This window comes from Gobius niger, assembly GCF_951799975.1.
Source record: "Gobius niger genome assembly, chromosome: 12".
Classification (NCBI taxonomy): Eukaryota; Metazoa; Chordata; class Actinopteri; order Gobiiformes; family Gobiidae; genus Gobius; species Gobius niger.
The window spans coordinates 11,240,401-11,260,887 of NC_136863.1; the positions used below are offsets into that span (position 1 = coordinate 11,240,401).

Here is a 20,487-nt window from a genome sequence, read left to right on the forward strand (position 1 = left end):
AAATGCAAGGACACTATTCTACTTGTACTGTGTTGGTCCTTGACAATACAATATAGTACCTTACTCAAATCCAGAGAACTCACAAGTAGAAAACCTTTAGTGACGTAAACATTCCCCTCTAGATATAATAAAAATGGTGTATATGCCACACATTTTATGAATCTTACTTGTTTCCACTCTTCTAGATACGGCAGCTGGACTTCCCCATTACTGGACACAAATGATCTTTTAATAATCATCATTTCTCTGGTTGGCTGGATGTAAACAATAGGAGCACTTTGTGGATAGCTCTCGTCAAGCCAAACTGACACTGGTATGTTGTAACTATTCCCTAAACACAAGACATAATATTTGTATCATTATCTTCATGCTGTGTTACGGACATTAGGTTCAAGTAGTTTCCCACTTAGGTCAATAAAGACAGTCATATGTCAGTTGCTTTACAATACTCACCATTAAACATGGCAGAAATGGTTCCCGAGAGACACATCAAATTCTTTGTGGTTCCATCATTGTAAACTGCACACAGTTTAATAGAAAAGTAGTTCAAATAGACTAGTTGATATTGGTTTATACTTTAAATGTAAAAAATAAATAAACTCGCCATAATTATCCATAGCAGGTGCAAGGTTCTTAAAATGCCTTATTGCTGCATCTATGTCATCAGCAACAAGCCTTCGAATGTAAGTCTACAAAACAAGAAATTCACTTCATAAATCTGTTCACAATAACCAATAAGATAATTTATGTAGCTCACCTTTGGCAGCATTTTTCTAATTTTCTCTTTAGACGACATTGTTCAAGCTCAAAATGTCCTACGCTTGTGTGTGAGAAAGTATGACTCGCGCAGTGTTGTGTGCAGTCTTGATTTAATATCTAACCTCCTTTATGACTGTAGGCCAATGGGGCATTGTATATGATGCAAATCAGATGGCCTTAAAACAACATGCAGCCCACCAAGTTATGGTAAAAACAACAAACATGGAACCATGATGACTTAAGTTTATATATATGTATTAAAATGGTTTACATTTGATACATCTGGTCAGAATACCAAAAAAAAGTACTTAGTATTTCTGTTTGTATTTCATAGCAATACAGTTTTGAAAAATTACATTGACTAAATGTAGGCTACAGTTAACTGTAAAAAAAACATCAACATTCAAGGCAGTTAAGTACAAGCATAAAGGGAACATGGAACACATTTTCTGTTATAGCTGGTGATCCGTTAGAGGTACTGAGCTCATCTTGGGCTTAATGTGAAGCTAATGAGTTGGGGCAGTTTTCTATTTACATTTGAAAAGGTAAAGATAAACACAAAAGACAATAATGCACTCATTTGTGAAGTGCTTTTCTTATGTATATGACATTTATTTAGCATTTTTGTAGATATATTGTTTAATATATGGAAAAAGAAAAAGCTAAAGCCTAAAACTGTCATATTCCTTTGTCCCTCATCATGTCAGCTTTCTTTGTTCTAAATTTCATTAATCTGTGAGTCTGTATGTGACCACAGCACTACTTTGGATAGAATCACAAAGTTCCGTCTGAAGCCTTTCCCGTTAAAGTGGTTTTTGGGGTCCCACAGCCGAACGGGGCCGAGTTGCAATGGGGGGGCCCCACTGGTAATGACCCAAGATATACTCTATTGAAAGATACTAGTTTGGAAAGGATAGCATGTGCCTGAGGAGGGGGTCTGGCTCCCGGACTATATCCAAATGTTAACATATTTTCAACAATTATTTAACAATTATTGACACGTTACGTAACGTAACGTCACGGTACTTCAGAAATTTCACAACCATTTGTATTATTATACATTTGGAAACAAACCACACTTCAGCGAACAGACAATGCTTTATTCTCACATCTATTTTTAAGGCGTTAGTCGTGTAGATTCACCAGACTGTGAGAAAAGTGTGGGAAGTTGAACTGCTCAAAGACATTCATTTCTGACGAATATGAATTTAAGCGTTATTTTTTTTCTGCCACAATTGCATTCAGCAGGCTACTCCTAAAGAAAGAGCACTGTCATCCTTTTACTGACCAGCTATAATAACATTTTACTGGTACCGGACTGTGAGATTTATAATAGGAATCTTTATTGAAACAGAATAGGATTTATTGCCATTGTCAGTCAAAGGTACATTCGCAAACTAGGAATTTGCTTGAGTGCGATTGTGATGATGAAAATGAGTAATAGAATATAGAAATGATAAAAGGTATAAGGGCATCAAATAAAGATGAAAAAAGAGCTACAGCAAAATATACACACATCGACAAAACAACTGTGTGAGTTAGTAGATTTACAATTGTAAAACAGTACAAATGGCAGGTTAAAGGTTATCTAGAGTTCATCATGAGTCTGATGGCAGGGGGGGAAAGGGGAAAAGCTGTTCTTGTGGCGGGAGAGTTTGGATGGACCGTAGCCTACAGCGTGGAGGGAGAGTCAAACAGTCCGTGTCAAGAGTGAGGGTCTGCTGTGATCCGACCTGCCCACCCCGGGTCTTGGAGAGTATTGGGACCACTGTTTATCCTGTTGAGCCAAGATAATGGATACTAAACCACTACATCAACCACTCCCTGCTATACCTGACGAATCGCCTCTAGATGGCAGCAAATGTTCTGTGAAAAAAGTCTGTAGGAACATGCTGTTGGCAAAACAGTGCAAGAATGCTACTGTTAAAATAAATCTGAAATACTCAAGTAGAAGTAAACACGTCAATAATAATAATACAGACGTTTTATACAGTGTGCTCTTCAAGAAACTCAAAGACAAATTATAATATTTACTCAAGAGCAGATATGGAAATGAGTGCATAAATGTTTGAGCTAATAAGAGTGTTGGATAAATACTTTTTCTTTCACATTTTGAATATACTCATTTTTTTTTCTTCACGTATATGGTTTTCTTCATGTTGTATTCATGCAAAAGCAGGGTGCGGTTTATAAGTATCTGTTGCACTGGCACTGTGAAGCGCAAAAAGCTTCATGTTTTAGCTCATTACAAGATTTTCAGGTCATACTAGAAACTAGTACCATCAACAATAAACCAACAACCCGTAAAGTTACATTTTAAAAACACAAATAAAACCCAAAGCGGTTTTCCTCTTGACATCTTTATTTTCTGCCACATTTGTAAAGACTATATACATCTTAAATAGCTAAACAGATGACATTTTCACAAAGTCCTTCCACACCTGCATCCACAATAGACAAGGGACAACAAGCCCTCGAACCCAGAGCGTCTTTGTGCAAAATCCCAAAGTTTGTCATGCTTGCCAGTTTCTTCTTCTTTTTTTTTTTTTAAACATACTTTGCTGGCCCTTGTTGGCAACATGACGCTGCTCTTCTAATGCAAAGGGTAAAATTCTGCATAGCTTTGTGGTACTCTCATGATATGGATCGGAAGTGAAAATTCCAGGACATTATTCTATTCTTGCCACTTGACATAAAATCATTAAATACAATTGGTAAAAAAACAACAAAACAAAAAAAAGGCATTTGGGAAGGGCACCTCTAAAAAGTAAGCGTTGAAGTGGGGGAAAGTGTTAATAGGTTAATATTTTTGAGCAATTCTAAACAATATCTAAAAACATTCACAGTTCATATCTTTGCCAGTGAGAAAAATGAACAGAACTCAAGCAGGCCACACAATAACCGCACTAATTATATTAATGCAATGAAATGTTTGTAGATTTGCCTTGCTGGACATTCAAGCCGCCCATCTGCACAAAAAACAGTTTTGAAATTCATTTTTAGGCCCATTAATATAAGGTTTTGGCAATGAGATAAGGCAGGGGTACCCACAGTGTGACCCATGGAGAGAGTTGAAGAGTTTGATTTAGCCAGTGAGGTGGCGCTTAAGATTTGTAAAGAGCATCTATTTTAGTTTGTGCACTGAATATACAGTCAGTGGTTATCAGGACACAAGGGCAAAAGATTCATCCTCATAGCATAATCATTTAAAGATATGAAAAACAAAATTCCATTTAGCTCTTTACCAGCTAGTACGTTCGGGCACCCCTAACGTAATGTAAATGGGACTAAGCAGAGTCATTGAGTATCATAGGGCGACCAAAAACTGAGCACCTTCATCATCTCTTGTTGTTGTTTCAATAAAAGGTCAAAATTCAAATACCTATCATAAAGCCAAAATATTCTCTCTTTTTTTTTCTCCAGCCATACATACAACACTTAACAACTTACTTTTGATTACAGAAAGCATTAATAAAATTCACTTTAGTGTTATGTGAGGTCGTCTTGTAAAACTCTAAATAGAACACACATTTCGTCACAATTCTGCGATTCTTAGTCACACACACACACACAAACATTGACCGGACAGAGCAGCAAAATCCGACCGCGATTCGGGGCAGAAGTCGGCTGCACACGTGAGGTACAAACGAGCCAACCGATAAGGCAACGTAAACAGTCTTCTATCGGGCATGACGTTGGGGAGCGCTCGCCGGGCCGTACTACGAAGCATCCGTTACCTTTTTTTTTTAACCTGCACACACGGAGGATAGTGTTGTGACTTGGATTGTTGATCCCTTTGACAAAGAATTTGAGACTGACGGAGTACATCTAATACAACACACTCAGGATTGTATAAATATTACACTCCTGGACCCTGATTCCTGAGCACTCGTTGCAATTATTCTTTTGTGGTACACCATATAGTTAAGAGGTGGATGAAAAAGCAGCTCAATATGCGCATTACTGCATAGAGGCAGATTATTTGATATGGTGACCGTGCAAGTGAAAAGCAAAGGGGGGGGGGGGAAACATCACTAGTTCTGTTGTAGCCCAAGTTCATTTGTATGGGACGCTTCATGCACTGTACCTTAATATCCAAACAATAGGTGCAGTTTCCTCCCTGTGTTATGTAAGAAAGACAAACTAATTTGAAAGCACCCGATTCCTTGTATAAGCCGTCTATAACAAGTAAAAGGCAGCTTTGTCGTTGAGAACAAAGTGGATCTCAAATCAACATAACTAACCAAAGGAATTCTTACTATGTCTGACTGATTATTAAAGGGTCAGACAAGGTGCCATCTAAAAAAAAAAAAAAAAAAAACTCACACAGTGCTCTGGGACATTCCAATTATCAACTGGTCCATATTAAAACCTTTTTTTCCCCTCCACAAGGCAACATTTATCAACAAACAAAGTAGTCATAGCGTCGGAGCCATGTGTCCAGAGTGAAGGAGGAACTACACTTTGGGGGACAAAAAACAGGTAGTGTGCCAACAAAGGAGGAGGAGGCCAGGGGGGCAAACTTAATGTCTATTCCAGTCAAATCCTTTTTCGTTCCAGTCGGGAAGAGAAAGCGGGACAGTGGGCAGAGGTAAGAGAGATGCCTCCGTCAAAGACCAGTGTTGTGACCGAAAAACAATAAGTTAGCAGGAAACTTGTGGAGCTCACTAGCGGGAACACACTGGAGTCAACAAGAGTCATTAGTGGTGTTGCTCGCGAGGCCGTGGGCGGACCAAAAATAGAGGCCCTTCAGCCAAACCGTTCAGGCAACAGTACAGAGCTCTCCCAGGTGTGACAGCTCTGGAGGTTTCCCCCGCAGAGTGTTTCATTCAATCGATTACTGTCCTCCATTTTGAAAAGTTATCATTGTGTTGTTATAGCGTTCAATCTTTCAAGTCCATGCTGCCGATATAAGCTGTTGCAAGTCTTCGAAATGTGTGGCATAAAGCTGTGGAGAAAGAAAAAGTTGGTTAGGGACAAGTTGCTTTGGTTGTACAGATCCCCCCCCCTAATAAATAAGATAATGAATCTTGTTTCATGTTGTTCGTGTTTCTTTCGAGTCATTTCCAAGAATATTTAGCACGTTTCTTGACATTTCTGACAGATACGGATTCTAACGGCATCTCACTTGAAACAGGATTTTGAAACTGTGGAGTTTTTTCATCCCACATTGGCAACTGGACAAAGTGAAGCTAGAAACAGCCCAAGGGAGCAGGTCATATAATCTAGGTCAGGGGTAGACAACGACAGGCCCAGGGGTGATGATTTTGAGGAATATTATACAAATCAGAGATAAAATTCCTGTTAAATTATTTGAAAAATACTGTCAAATTCCTTTTTTTTTTTTTTAGCTCAACGCCCATGTAGCTCATTTATGATGTACACAGGCTTTTGTAGAACGTGATGCTTTACTTCGACCATAAGAAAATACGCCCGCAAACTTGCCTTCCCCTGATCTAATGATATTAATTTTGTGCTATACACTGGTAGTCCCACTCTTAGCACTTCTAGTAAAATGATGGTTCAAGCTGAGCCACCCGAGGAACATTTGACACACTGAGGCAATAGTAACAATAGTAACAGTACATTCACCTTCTTAACACAAGAAAAAAAGTGGCTTTACGTCATGAGAATGATTGAACAGCCTTGCAAATCAAGAAGACAAGAAGTCCAGTTACCTTAATTTAACTCTGCAAATAAGGGTAATCTGCTTGAGCAAAAAACACTCAAGTTTCTTTTGAGAAGCCTAATACATGTTTATGAAACCAAGCCCCAAATCTATTTATAGAGAGAGTGCATTTCCTGTTTTGAGTTACCCACCTGCATCACGACACCACACAGCGGCAGCTCATACAGTCCTGGCCGCTTTCGTCGGGCGGGTTCAGTTTCCGCAACTTGTGCTGTCTGATCTCTCGAACCAGTGTGTAGAAGGCATCCTCCACTCCCTGCATAAAAAAAAACCCCACCACAGCCATCGTCAGCCAAGGTCAAATGGAGCACGCTGAATACCACCTCTTAAAGGGATTCGATGGAAGAAACATTACTATGGCAACCCACAACTATTCAGAATATTAATCAAGTAATCAAATGTTGATGTCTATGCACACTTCTGAAAGGCTGATTGCTTAGTGTTAACCTTTCCTGTACAAGCATCATTATGAGCAACAGTGATTCAGAGACAGTGGGAGCTGAGTGGCAACATGTCCTTATGTGGCCTTTTCAAGCACCGCTCTCCAGCAGAGCTAAAGTAACCTGGCTGAGTCACTGCACTGAAAAACAATAAAACGCTCCCAAAATCCATTTTCCCCACACTATGGATGATACTAAAAATAAGCTTCAAACTATGGCCAAACCAATGTCTGACTCTTTGTACTTGAGAAGATCCATGTAACAGTGCTATGTAATAAAAACAGACACAGCAGACACAATATAACTGTAGTGATATCTTCATAACTTGCGAGTGAGACTGATGATTCTGGACATATTTTGGTGTGTAGCTTTGTTTACCTGTCGTGTCTTAGCTGAAGTCTCGATGTAGGGGATGCCGTAGGAGCGGGCCAGTTCCTGGGCTTGCCTGGTCTCCACTGTGCGCACTGGGAGGTCACACTTGTTGCCTACGAGCACCATGGGGACGTCATCAGAGTCCTTTACTCGTTTTATCTGCTCTCTGTGAATACAAAATGAAAGCCGTGTTAGTTGGCAAAATTAATATAGGCATAGTTAGAGTCAACATCGTATGGACTATGTGGTTTTGTCCTCAGTGCTTGAATGCAGGACCATACGGGACTTTTCTCCATCCTCTGACCAAATATTACTTACGCATTACATATCCTATGCAAGCAACAAAATATCTTAAAACCTTCTAATCCTGTACTTTAGCATGTTCTGAAATGCATGTGATTCTTGCATTAGTTTAGAAGTTCAAGCTTCATTTTTTTCCTGTATTGTTTTTCTCCTGGACATGTTAAAGGGGCTAGATGCAAGTTAGCCATTTTATACTCACTACTGCCACCTCAGGTCATATGTGTAACTGCACCTTCTATATTAAGCTTGTGCATGACAGCACTTCGGGCCGAAGCAATACCGTTTTTAGTGACAGTGCAGGATTTTAGAGGCAGTTGTGGTGAACAGGTCTGGGCTCATTCTACACATTAGGACATTGTTGGAACATGTAGGGGGAGGAAAATACTTAATTTTAACATTTTTAAACTCTGTATAGTCCCTTTAAAGCAGAACTGAGTAACTCATGCCCCTAGAGGCCATAAGCGCCACTGCAGGCGCTGTGGCATGTTTTTTTTAATTCATTAATTGTCCGTGAGAGTAAATACTACGCTGACAGAAAAGACAAAGGGAGAGAGGGATATTGTACATCCAATTACACAATGGAGATAATTTTTGTCACTCAAACTTGGCTGTAAATAGCCCACAGCTAGCTTTGGCCGTTAGCCTGTTAGCTTCTTCTTCGTGATTCCATTAGTGTGTATTGGGTCTCCGGGATGGAGCAGGGAAAGTTGCAAGTGTGGTTTTCTGGCCAGAGATGCCAATCATCCCATTAACACTTGTATTACCCCCAGAGGGACTACGGAAAGGATTTATTAAGGTAAACAAGTTACTTAGTACTGCTTTAGAATTTGCATTTTGAACTGAACCATGCACCAGCCTTGTGATCCTCTACTTCCTGACATTAGCTGTATGAATAAGCAGCATCCCTTGGCACATCCTCTGAATACATTTCTCTAGGAACATCTTTTGATTTGAAAAACAGGTTAAACAACGCGGTTGGTAGGTACCATGGAAGAATCAACCTCCCGTGAGCCAGCTCTCTCAGGACCCTGAGGAAAGGACTGATGGTGCACTGCTGAGGGAGCGAGATGGATAGGGGAGGGAGGGGCGCAGTACAACAGGCGGCTAACAGCATTACCTCATCACTACAGCAGGCTGAGGGGAGAGGGTCAAATCAATCTGTCAGCTACTTTAGCCACAGCACAGCACAGGATGATGCACTGGCCAGGCCACTACAGTGAGGCCAGCCCATCTGCAGCCTGCTCCGCACCGGGAAGTGTTTATGACCGCATTTGTGCTAAAGTGATGTCATTGCACGCTGTGGCTACCCCAGGCAGGAGAGTAATGCAGGTATTTACAGCCTGCAAAAGCAACGAGCGCACAAACTGTTTTCAGAGAATGTTTGCGGTTTTAATTTGACAAATACTGTAATGCTGGATCACTTATGGGAATAAAAAAACAAGGCTAAGATGCTGATTTATGCTTAACAGTACAGCAATACATGAGATATTCAGCTGCATATGAAAACACAAGGACACATATATGTGAACAAGCCATATCATTTGAAAGCTGCCACTGTGGAGGAGAGTAAGTCCCTTTATGTTCATTTCCAAACTAGTTTTAGCCATAGAAACTGGCAGCTTAATGTGTGGAGCTCAAACTACATTCTGACTGAATAATCATGTATTGTGTATGCAACAATCAAAACATTTAAAACAACTTGTACATCATATAAAAATGTTTGTAATTGTAAATCCACATTGGTTTATATATTGTCCACCTCTTAAATAGTACCCGATACCTTTAAGTTACAATGGCAATAAATGACGTGTACTGTTTAACAAGAGATAATTAGGGGTTCTGTTATCTGAGGAAATTTGCTAATACTGTTCACGTTGAAGGGTTTTGGACAGAGGGAACAGAACTTTGGTAGCTTGATATAAAAATACGAACCGCTCGGAAGCCCCTACGCTCTTCACAGATCTTTGAACAACTCCAATGCTCTCGCTGAGCAAGCCTCCACGTCTCCCATTCATTCTCAAATCTTTCACAAGTGTTCCTTTACTGCCGTGCCAGCAGTGTTCAAGCTGCTCCATAAAAAGCCTGACAGAGGGCCAAACAAAAGAGCGCTAAAAAAAACCAACATCCCTGCAAAGCTGTGTAATAGGTCACAAAGGTAATATTCAGCCTTTTATGTACTGTGGGTCCTCGCAAGTGGCTATCAAGTAAAGTAGCACTCGTTTGGCTTAAACTCTGCCCTGTCCCTCTTTCTCCACGCCTGTCCTTGGGAACGCTACCTCTCAGCCCATTCCTCCTAATTGAGTCAGGATCGATTTTGTTGGCATCGCACTGTAAGCGTACAGTTGGGGGCTAAGCTTTCTATAGCCACAGTAAACGCTACAGCATGACATCACCAGACTACTGCAGGGAGCTGGCAACCACTTGCATGGAGTAAATATAAAAGCACAGCCTGTTTTCAGAGCCATGGGAGTCCCAGACACAAATACATGTGCAAAACAGCAAACAAAGTCAAAATATTCATCATGAACCGTCTGCTGTAGAGCTTGAAATGTTGGTGCAAGGCCATCATTTTTTTCCTTTTTTGTTTTTTTTTAAGTTAAATTCTTTAAATTCTTTTTTCAGCTCTTTTTATTTTATATTTTTACAGCTAAGAATTTGCTCAGTGATCTGTCTTGCCTAAGGGCACAACATTTTAAAGAATGAACAAGATCTGGACATTTCCAATTTTCCTGTACAGCAATAGAATATTATTTAGGTTTTGTCTTGTGCTATATTCAAGGTCTTAAAATCATTTAGACAACATAGCCTTGGTAGATAAATTAGGAATTTGCAAGCAAATGACACAAGACTTCTCCGTTATTTCCCTATGAGATCTTGCCTAAAATAATAAATAGTTCAAGGAAATATCACTGACAGTGAGATACTGATCTGAAGTGACTCGCTACGTGTTAAAAACATTATGATGGATGTAAATTCAAGACTGCAGGAAACTCAGTTTTTTAAGGTAGGACTTTTTATCTAAGAGCTAACGGCTAGTGTAAAAAACAACGGCACAATAATTAAACATCTAAAGTATTTATACTAAAGACAGGCTGATTATTTTTTGAGCAGGCTCATCTTGCAGCTATTTTCATTTTTATTAGCGTTAGCCATTAGCTCCAGACAAAATCACTTTTGTCTTTTTTTGCGTGCGCCTATGTCTAGAAAATATGCCCAAAGGACTAAGCTGCCGTGATCAGAACAAGTCTGACGAAGATATATGGACTAAAAATACTAAGAAGCGTCATAGACCACAAAATTGTGACGTCAGCCACCGAGTGTGGAAGAGAACAAGACTACTCAAACAAACAATTATACAAAGTACCACTCCAGGTAAGTTTCTGACTGATAGCACCATGCACACACCTGTACTGGTGGATGTCCTCGAATGACTTTGTGTTATTGATGGCGAAGACACAGAGAAAGCCCTCCCCTGTCCTCATGTACTGGTCTCTCATGGCGCTGTACTCCTCCTGACCCGCTGTATCCAGGATGTCCAGTAGGCACGTCTCCCCGTCAATCACCACCTGCTTTCGGTACGAGTCCTGGGATGAGAAGGGGTAAAAGTATGTGAAAAAATGTGCACTGAGAAATCGTTATTGTGAGAAACTAAATATGTAGCAATTACAATGTTCCACATAAAGACCATAAACCAAAAAGACCTTAATTTAATCATGGCTTTACATTTTGTTTTTGACAGTTTAACAGTAAGTAAAGGGATTTCTGTAATTAATTCAATATATGCATTAATGGTGGATTAGAATATGGTACATAAAATATATATACATTATTGCATCTATCAACAAAATGTAGTTGTTCTTATACCATGTAGCCCAAATTTAGACATGTGCCTCTCAATGGAGTACTAAGAATATTATAATAATATTTCTGGTCAAGGCCAATGTTGGAACGCATATTTCATCTTGGAAAAAAGTAAAATAAAATAAAAATTGAGTATTCCTTATTAGTTTGACCTGATTAAAGTTTGTCCTACCCAATCCATACCCCACCATTCAACTTCTACCTGAAATAGCTTTGAGGGACAAGCAACAAGAAATCATCTTGCAAGCATAGCAGGGCTATTAATAGACTTTTAACAATTAATCGTAATTTTCAAATACAAGAAAGGCCAGGCCGTAGGGAAATCTAGGCACAGAAAAGTGACAGTATTTTTGAACACATAAAATACAACGTCTTGGCTTCTATTGATCCGGTATTGGGGTCAGTGGAGCATGAGATCAGAGGAGAACGCCATCAGAACCAATGTTTAGTCTTCCAGTGCACAGCTACAGAAAACATGGAGTGCTCTGCCTTTGTTTGTCAGAGCACAGGGGCCAGGAATGCAAATACACAAAAAGGACATTGTCTGGCCAGAAGCAGGCGTGGTGAGAAAGAGCCAGTCCGAGTACTGACGGACCAGACAAATACAGAAGATTCAATTTAGTTTTCTACCAAGACCAACAACCTTTAGTTACAACTGTTCAATAGTGAATTAGGAAAGTAGATGAGTCAGGCATTTTAGAACACATACATGAAAACACTTGGGATTACGAATAAGTTTGTGTTTATGGTTTAAAATTCAAATAGAGACAGAATATTTGGTTTTCTTCTCTACTGAGGATATTACCTAAACAAGTGGCTCTCAAACTTTTCACACCAAGTACAACCCACAAAAACATTGACCTCTCCGAGTACCAATTGAAGCAGCTGTGAAGTTGAATCTTGCGTCCGTACCTCTATTGTTGGATCGTATTCGTCCACAAAGTGATTCTGGATGAGCTGGATGGTGAGAGCGCTCTTCCCAACGCCTCCTGCACCCACGACCACCAGCTTGTACTCGGTCATCTCTGCCACTGCCGCTCACCGCAAAACCACCGCTGCAGAGGAGAACAGAGAGAAAGAGGTTCAGGTTGGCGCAGTGATGATGACAAATTCATATGACACAAAAAAACACAAAAGGCTATGCTGCTATAAAGAGGTGCTAAACAGTAAAGATGGGCTGCATTTTACATAACATAGACAAGGACATGGTAGACATTTGAAATAATAGAAACTCCTCCTTGTGTTTGGACAGACACCGACTATGCCTCAACTTGCTGTGGGTTATCAAGGTTAAGCATTTGGAAGAACCTAATGTATTTGGCCACCTGCTGTAAAAGCAAAGCTCAGGGCAAAGACACAAGTCAGATCTGAGGAAAGGCAAACCCACTCCCAGTAAAAAGTGCATGTTTAGGGGACTTTTTCCACCAATAAAAACATCTGAGATGAAATGCACTTGTTTTATTCTGAGTGAAATGTCAACCAGTGCTGCCATCATGAACAAACAAACAAGGCAGCACCATTTAACACAAGAACATCTTTTCCCCCATTACTACTCTACCCCTCTCCCAAATCCAAACTGCACTCCAAATACCTGCCTCCTTTGACTGGAGACCTGTCGATTTAAAAGCTCAACATTGTAATTCAGAGCTAGGGTAGATACGATTACCGAGAGAGGAACATCTATGGCCATTCTGTGTGGTGGGAGACGTGCGTGTGGGACAGTGAAGGGGCTGAGGTTGAGACCCTCAGCGGGGAATGTGAAAAATGTGCTGAAGGTACTCCATGTTCCGAGCTGTGAGTGGCAGATGACGGGCAGTCAGAGCTGCAGAGGAGGGGCGCGGCATTGGCAGACAGGATACTCATCATTCAGGTTCACACAAGGATGTCGGCTGACTCCGGGGCAAATCAAATCCTACAGTAAATCTTAACATATGACCTAGATTTATAGCATATATCTGCTGAAAGAAAGAAAGAAAAAATAAAAAGTATTCTGAGTATTTCTTTCTGGCTTCCTTCTTCATTCTCAACAATATGGCCACTGGTAAGAGACTATCAAAGAAATATGCTCCCTGACTGATAGAGACAGTGGAATGGGAAATACAAACATCACACATTGAGAAGCGATGATGCAAAACGTTACTCTGGCTTTTTACAGATACATGACTGCTTCAATTTATTTATATGGGTAAAACTTCAGCTTCCAAGACTCGCTGACTGATTTATACCAAGCAGCTAAAAAGGACTGCAGGCCTTTTACACAAGTCCTCCATGCAGCCTCTTCTGGGGTAAAAGAGTGCAGTGTCTTAACATGGTCAACAAATTTTGTAAAAGACGTCTTCGTTAAGCCTAATTTTTTGTTTTAACAGTACATCTCGTAAAGTTGTCACCGCAGAACGCTGCAGGGCCATAAAGCACATTACGCTCTGACTCCACAACACGGTGCTGGTCAGTGAAATTCCTGGCATAGTGACTCAATCAGTAAAGAGAGAAACCATATGGGCGTTAGATTGCCACTATATTTGGTCCTATGACTTAGGTTAAAGCAAATTCAAGTTATCAACCTGAGATGCATTCCATGAGTGAATGAGTCATGAATATCATATCATCGAAAAAAAGAGGAAAAAAAAAGATTTAATCCGACATACAACACGTCTGCTCATGTTTGGAGGAGGCATTAGTAACATCAGGGTTAGTGTGGAACAACTTGAGGTCATAGACAGAGCTGCTGATGTCATGTGTGGCTGACGCCTGAGCTCATTGGAAAATCACCGGGAAAGCCTGGACCATCCAGGCAACGGACGACAACAATCAAAAGTTTCGCTTTTCCTTTAGACCACACTCTACACATCAAAAAGCAATGTCAATTGGAGAAAAAAAAAACTGCTGACAAAGCTGTTTACATGATCATTCAATGTCTTTTACAAAGATGTGAAACAAAATAGATCAGAGGTAACCTTGAAATATTCTCCCATCCCCAGTTAAGTGCCTTGCGATCATCACTTTGGGAACCCCCGGCTTACAACACCAAAAATCTAAACAAAGGCAACTGAAGATGGCAAGATTGTGAATATTTCAGACTATTGTGGTCGAATCTAAACAAGCAAGACAAATCTATCAAGCCTGAAACATCCATAAAATCTATCACCACAGTGAGCAGACCTTGTTACTAACCACTCCACCCTGTACAGCTTACTAACAATTTCTGTGCCTCGAGGCTAGGATTATGTGAGGCATAGTTCATAACGAGTTCATGCCTCCACGCCACGGTGCCTCCCTTTAGAGCGCTCCTGAAGTGAGATGAAAAACAAATCCGTTAACCTGTACCACCTGCCACTGTGTAATCAATCCAACTGCAGTTCACAGGCAGCACAGGACACACACTGCTTTACCTGCTCCACTCAGGCCCCTGCAGGTCGGCTCCCTGCACTCCACTGAGTGAACCATTTAGTCTGGTTTCACACAGACATCTGGTGTGAATTTGAACAAGGGGAGAGGTTACAGGTTATACTGTATATCTTGTCTCCAGGCTCCCTTTCTAGTGAGATTCTATAGCTATATTTTCAAACCTGCCAAGGAGGTCATGTTCTCACGTGACGAAGATAGCACTTTTTGACCTTTATTTTATCCAAATAACTTGATAACTTGAACTTGAAAGATTCGCAACAGGAAATTAGTTTTGTAACAGATAAAATTCAAGGAAGAGGGGAAATTTAGTTGGAGTGAAACGAGTACACAGGATAGTCCCACCCAAATTTCGGAGGAATTTCAGAGCAAGCACACCTTGCAGTTTGGGAATGTAACCTGGGATCTTCTCACTGTGAGGCAGCAAACATTTGGAGGTATGAATATGAACATGAAACAAAATAATAGCCAGTATAACTTGTACCACACTTTAGCATGAAGGTCTAAATGGATCATCACTAGGGTCGACCACATTAGTCACAAAAACACATTTGCTCATTTTTCCAGTTTTCCAAATCATTTTTGAATTACATTTTTATCAAATTGAATGTCATGAGGTCATGCCCCATTGGTGGAACTTTAGCAAAAGTACTTTGAAGCACAACATTATAATACATAATATCACAGAATCGCACCTGGCAAGTTATACCAGCGTCATTAGGCAAAAACACACAAGGAGGTAAATTATGGTACTGTGGTCTTTTGGCCTGAAGTTTACATGAACATGAAGTTTACTTTTCCCGTGCAGGCTAAATAAATTTACCTGGTTGCTTCATACAGAGGACAGCGAGAACCCTTGAGAACCTGCTGTAACCAAACAAACAACAGCTGGGCCAAAGGAGCAGCCTGTGTGCTCTGTACAGATGGTGTGGCCTGGGATGTCCCAATAGCACTTTGGACAATTTGCAGAAAAATACAAGTTACCTAGATTTTTATCCAAAGTCAACTCACAAAGAAAAAATACCTTAACTTAAACATGTTTCATTCAGGCTTGTTTGAGCAAATGAAGCAAAAGTTACAAGTAGATGTTCTGATATTAGGCATTGTTCTGGTGCAGCAACAGCGCGGGACAGTGAAGGAATTTGGGGGCACACCCAAAGTGAGGAAAATAAGTCAAGTTCTCAGAATTTGGTGGGAAAGGCAGTGAAAGTCGTGGTCCTAGACTAGTAAAAGTTAAACCGTATCAAATTGAGAGACACATGGCTCAGCTAAACCAAAAAAAGAAGACAGAAAAGAAAGTACCAAGTTACACATTCACTCCAAGACAACATTTTAAACATGTCACTCAGCTGTTCACTGTCGGGCCAGATCACTAAAAGAGCCCTTCTTCATTGTAGATGAAAAGTGAACTCAGAGTTATTAGTCATGCCCATTTACACAGAGATTTCTGTTCATATCGGTTCACATTCTTTACCAATCCATCTTGAACTTTGCACAGCCTGTAATTTCATGTTAGTAATGCTGAGATGACTCGCTGTCATCCCCAGCCTGGACGACTTCCACTTCCACATTTACGACTTATATAAATATGAGGGCGCACCAGCACACAACGAATATAATCAGTGATTGAGTCGGTATCACCACAAGCCCAACACAACAAGACATGGGTTAGTGCTGACAAAAGAAGTAATTTCTTCATAAAGGCAGATCATGAGCTAATGTTCCAGTTAGTGTATTCACAATATTACAAACTAACCACCGATGTTTTGCAACCTCATATATCAGCGCCACCCATTCCTCAAAGAAACTGCTCTGAGGCTTTTACAACAGCTCGACACTGGTTTATGTCGTCATAGTCACGCTCGTCCGGTTGTACTTTGCTTTGGCCAAATACAGTGGGGAAAAAAAGTATTTGGCCAAAACCCAATAGAATGTCTATGTGAAACTGACCAAATACTTTTTTTCCCCACTGTACCTGTCTGACGCACATCTTGTGATTACACTAAATCATCATCATGCAATTTGATTCAAAAGCTGTGGTCATACAGTTTGTGCAAACTAAGTCAAAAAGATAAACTGAACAGAGAAGCGAGATTCTTGCGTCACTCTGTACTTTCTGGTCTTTTCTCAAACTCGTTGCAGCAACATAATGACGTTAAATTACAAACGGGGAAGAATACTGCGGCATCAAAATAGTGAAATAAACTGGTGGAAATATCATTTAAAGATTAATTAGAGACAATTATGGCTGCACATATGAGGACACTCAGGATGTAAACAAAACATCCATGTCAATAAAACAATTCAAAATCACAACTAAATCAAGGCCAAAATGGAGCCAAATGTGGAAAATCGAAAAACTGAGCTTTTGCACTGTTTTAACACAAAAATTGATAGTTTGCAAAAATGTATTATACCACCAGTCATCAATTACCGAAAACTTCATCTTAATCATATTCACAAAGCTTCAGTATTCTGGGAATGCTTGAAATTAATTTCAAAATGCTGATCCAAAACACTGCCCTGTTACTGGGGAACAGCCTCTTGCATTTAGGCCATGATTAATAATCCACACATATTGAGATGAATGAAGAATTAATCATTGATTGAGAGGCTGTCACACTCTCAGATCTGCTGTCTGCGCCAAGCCTGTCCCGAACTGGTCTTTGAAGCGGCATTCTGGGATAGACAAAGGAGGATGTTCGCTGGAGAAAGAGCATTTAGGTCCAAAGAAAGACAAAAATGCTATTCGATAACCATCTTGAAAGGTGCAACAGCAATATCACTGAACCATATTGCAGCCTTTTCAATAAATGTGTATTTCCACCTTCCAGAAGATTCTAAAATGCACATGTAATAAAACCAATGATTATAAGATAAACATCCAGGAGTTTGCCTTAATCATGAAACACTCCTGCAGAGCGCTTCTTTTTAAAAGTTATTTATAGCTTGCCACCTTAAGCCTGGGAAATTAACAGTTCTTTTGAAACCTTAGCTCCCCGCCTGGACTGGGAGGATAATCTTACATGACAGCTTACGGAGGGTGTAGGCCCATAGCAGTGAGAGGGCACCAGCGTTTGGGAAGGGACAGCCAACAGTAAGCACAGGAGATGGTCATTTCACATTTATGATGAGAGAGTTCCAAACACAACAAGTGGAAGGCTTTGTGATTGGCTAAAAAGGCTTGTTGTAGGGTGATCACGCACCTCGACTAAAACAGCACTTTTTCTATCAGGATTCAACATAGACCTGTTAAAAAACACTCTCTGCTCAAACAAAACATGAATGCTCTCTACTCCGGTATCATTTAACACACAAACATCATCCATTGTATTCATCCAAACTCCAACCCGGGTGCTGCTACTGTCGGAGAAATAAATTAATGGAAAAAGTGACAGTCAAAGCGATAAAGAGTCACACAGGATTCAATCTGGTTAACTACACTCTCCATAAAACCACCTTTGTTCCGTTGGGGACTCTGGGGTGCAAGCTTTGGGTGTTTTTGGATGGGAGATGCATTTTTAAAAACTTGATCATTTTCTATTTTGGCAGTTCAAAACAAGGCTAAATAAGGACAATTTGAGTCTCTGTCTTTCGCATTCTAAATTTAACAACAGAGAATGATGCCATCCATTTCTACTCGCATGCTGGTCTCTTATAGGGCCTAATTGGTTAAAGAATCCATATTGGTGGGGCCACAACAAGCACCACTGCAGAGATAATAGATTTTTAATGGAGCGGTGATGGTAAGGAGACCCTCTCTGGGGAGGTATCATGCTCCAATCCTGAGACTCCAAGACCCATCATAGAGCCTTGATAGCCTCATACACCCCCCCCCATTCCCTCAACTGCCCAATGACATCATCCCCTGAAAGTGCATCCAAACACAAGTGCGGACCAGCAGACATGACATCTTCAAAAGCACTGATGCATTCCAGGGAGGCGGGAGGGGAGAAGCCGAAAAAGTTATCTTAAGGAGGATCTCGAGTCCGCAGCATTTCCAAATTTGTTCTCACGTTATCGCTTTACAAAACAAGCACGATTGGGTTTCTCCGTGCGTCATGAGATGGCAAAATACAGTGGAGGGGAGAGTCCGTGTTGTGACCTTTCCCGCACTGGGTCATCCTTTTAGCGTATCGTGTGCAGGGAGAGGCGGTGGAGGCAGCAGCAGCACAGATGAAAAGGCCAGCTGACCTCTACACAAAAGCCGGCCAGAGAGAGCAGCGGACCAGGCTAATCATTGGACACCCAACACCCCCAAACTCATCTGTGCCCTTGTTCTCTCCTCCAGTCTGTGCACAGCAGTCCAACAGTTCAGCTGCTTGTCAGAGGCAACCATAAAGTCTTCTTAATACAAACTATCTAGTTTTAATTCACAATAGACAGCCCCAGTCCCAAGTCTGCAGAGACATACAAGGGCTCAATGGCTATAAAGGACATGACTTTGCTTCTCACTCAGTTGCAATTACTTGTTGGTTTTAGACACAGTTTTGCATGCTAAAAAGTGAAAAGAAAAAGTTCCAATATTGCTCACCCCAATCATAAACCAAGCTTGTTGTTGTGATGTTCAAGTCAATATTGGCGGTTGGCATAATGCAGGCAGCATGGGGTCACAGAATGTTGTGAGACCCACTGACCTAATGTCAAGGAGATCAGATTTGAGCCACAAGCAAACAAGCAACAAAAAAAAGGAACAACAGAGGATGTATATTTTCTACACTACCATCATAAGTGTCTTGTTCATGTAACATTAATCCCAAGTCAAGTCGCCTTCTCCTAAGCGACTTGACTTGTGAAAACCTGTTCTGGTTTCCCTCCATGGTCAGCTGTGAGGCGGTGCAGAAGAGGTCATCTTTTTCCACATCTTGAAAAGTCTAACTCTATAAAAGAGCCATTAAACACTTAAGGAAAGACGCTGCTGCTCCAAGTCAGTCTTACTAAAGGATAGTAATGGAATCTAACTTCCGCAGTGATACATTCAGTTTTGACCGACTGTGACGGGGCGTCACCCACTGTCTGTGCGGCCAGCAGTGAAGAGTGTGCTCACAAGACAACACAATTATACACAGCCTGTGTGCATTAGCTTTTATTTTTGGAGAGCACGATTGTGTCCTTTCCTGTTCGTGAGCAACTTTGAACTCTAAAAAACTGTTCGAGAGAAAACATACAACTGGGAGGGGTAGATGTCAACTGTAGCGCGTGTATAAATAGCTTATTAGAGGATGAGAGAGGATGGAACAGGAAAGGGCGCACTGGATTGTCCCCGCAAATGTGATATGAAGGGTTGGGAAATGATTTGTTAGCTATCCCTGTCTATTAGCAACTGTTGACCGCTGTCTCCTGCGATCGGGACCGGAGTGCACAATACAAACACAATGAGGATCACACAAAAATGATGAAGTCACACTTACAACAAGCCTTGGACTAATTAGCCACACAGCCGCCTTGTTTCGCCTGCAACTGGAGAGAATCTCTCAAGTCTGTTGCCTCTCAGCTACAAGAAGAAAGCAGTGCGTCCTCCGTTTCGTACCAGGCAGCCGTCACTTCTCTCTGCCGCGCGTAACTCTTGAAATCTACAGTCGATAAAAAATGAAAGAGGAATCCTCGGTTGATTCAGTGTTAAAAAAAAAACGCCCGCGTTGAACAATGTGCTTTTGGCGA

The 20,487-nt window shown here is 40.8% G+C and overlaps 1 protein-coding gene across 1 annotated transcript; it reads right to left on the reverse strand.

The window, feature by feature from the left end:
- Positions 1–3,103: 3,103 nt before the first annotated feature.
- Positions 3,104–20,475, reverse strand: hrasb (HRas proto-oncogene, GTPase b). Its single transcript, XM_079568535.1, has 6 exons — positions 20,238–20,475; positions 12,337–12,479; positions 10,969–11,147; positions 7,267–7,426; positions 6,580–6,704; positions 3,104–5,707 (listed from the first exon to the last, which is right to left on the reverse strand). The coding sequence occupies exons 2-5, from the start codon at positions 12,445–12,447 to the stop codon at positions 6,585–6,587; spliced, it is 570 nt and encodes a 189-aa protein (XP_079424661.1). The 5' UTR covers positions 12,448–12,479; positions 20,238–20,475; the 3' UTR covers positions 3,104–5,707; positions 6,580–6,584.
- Between the last annotated feature and the right edge of the window lie 12 nt (positions 20,476–20,487).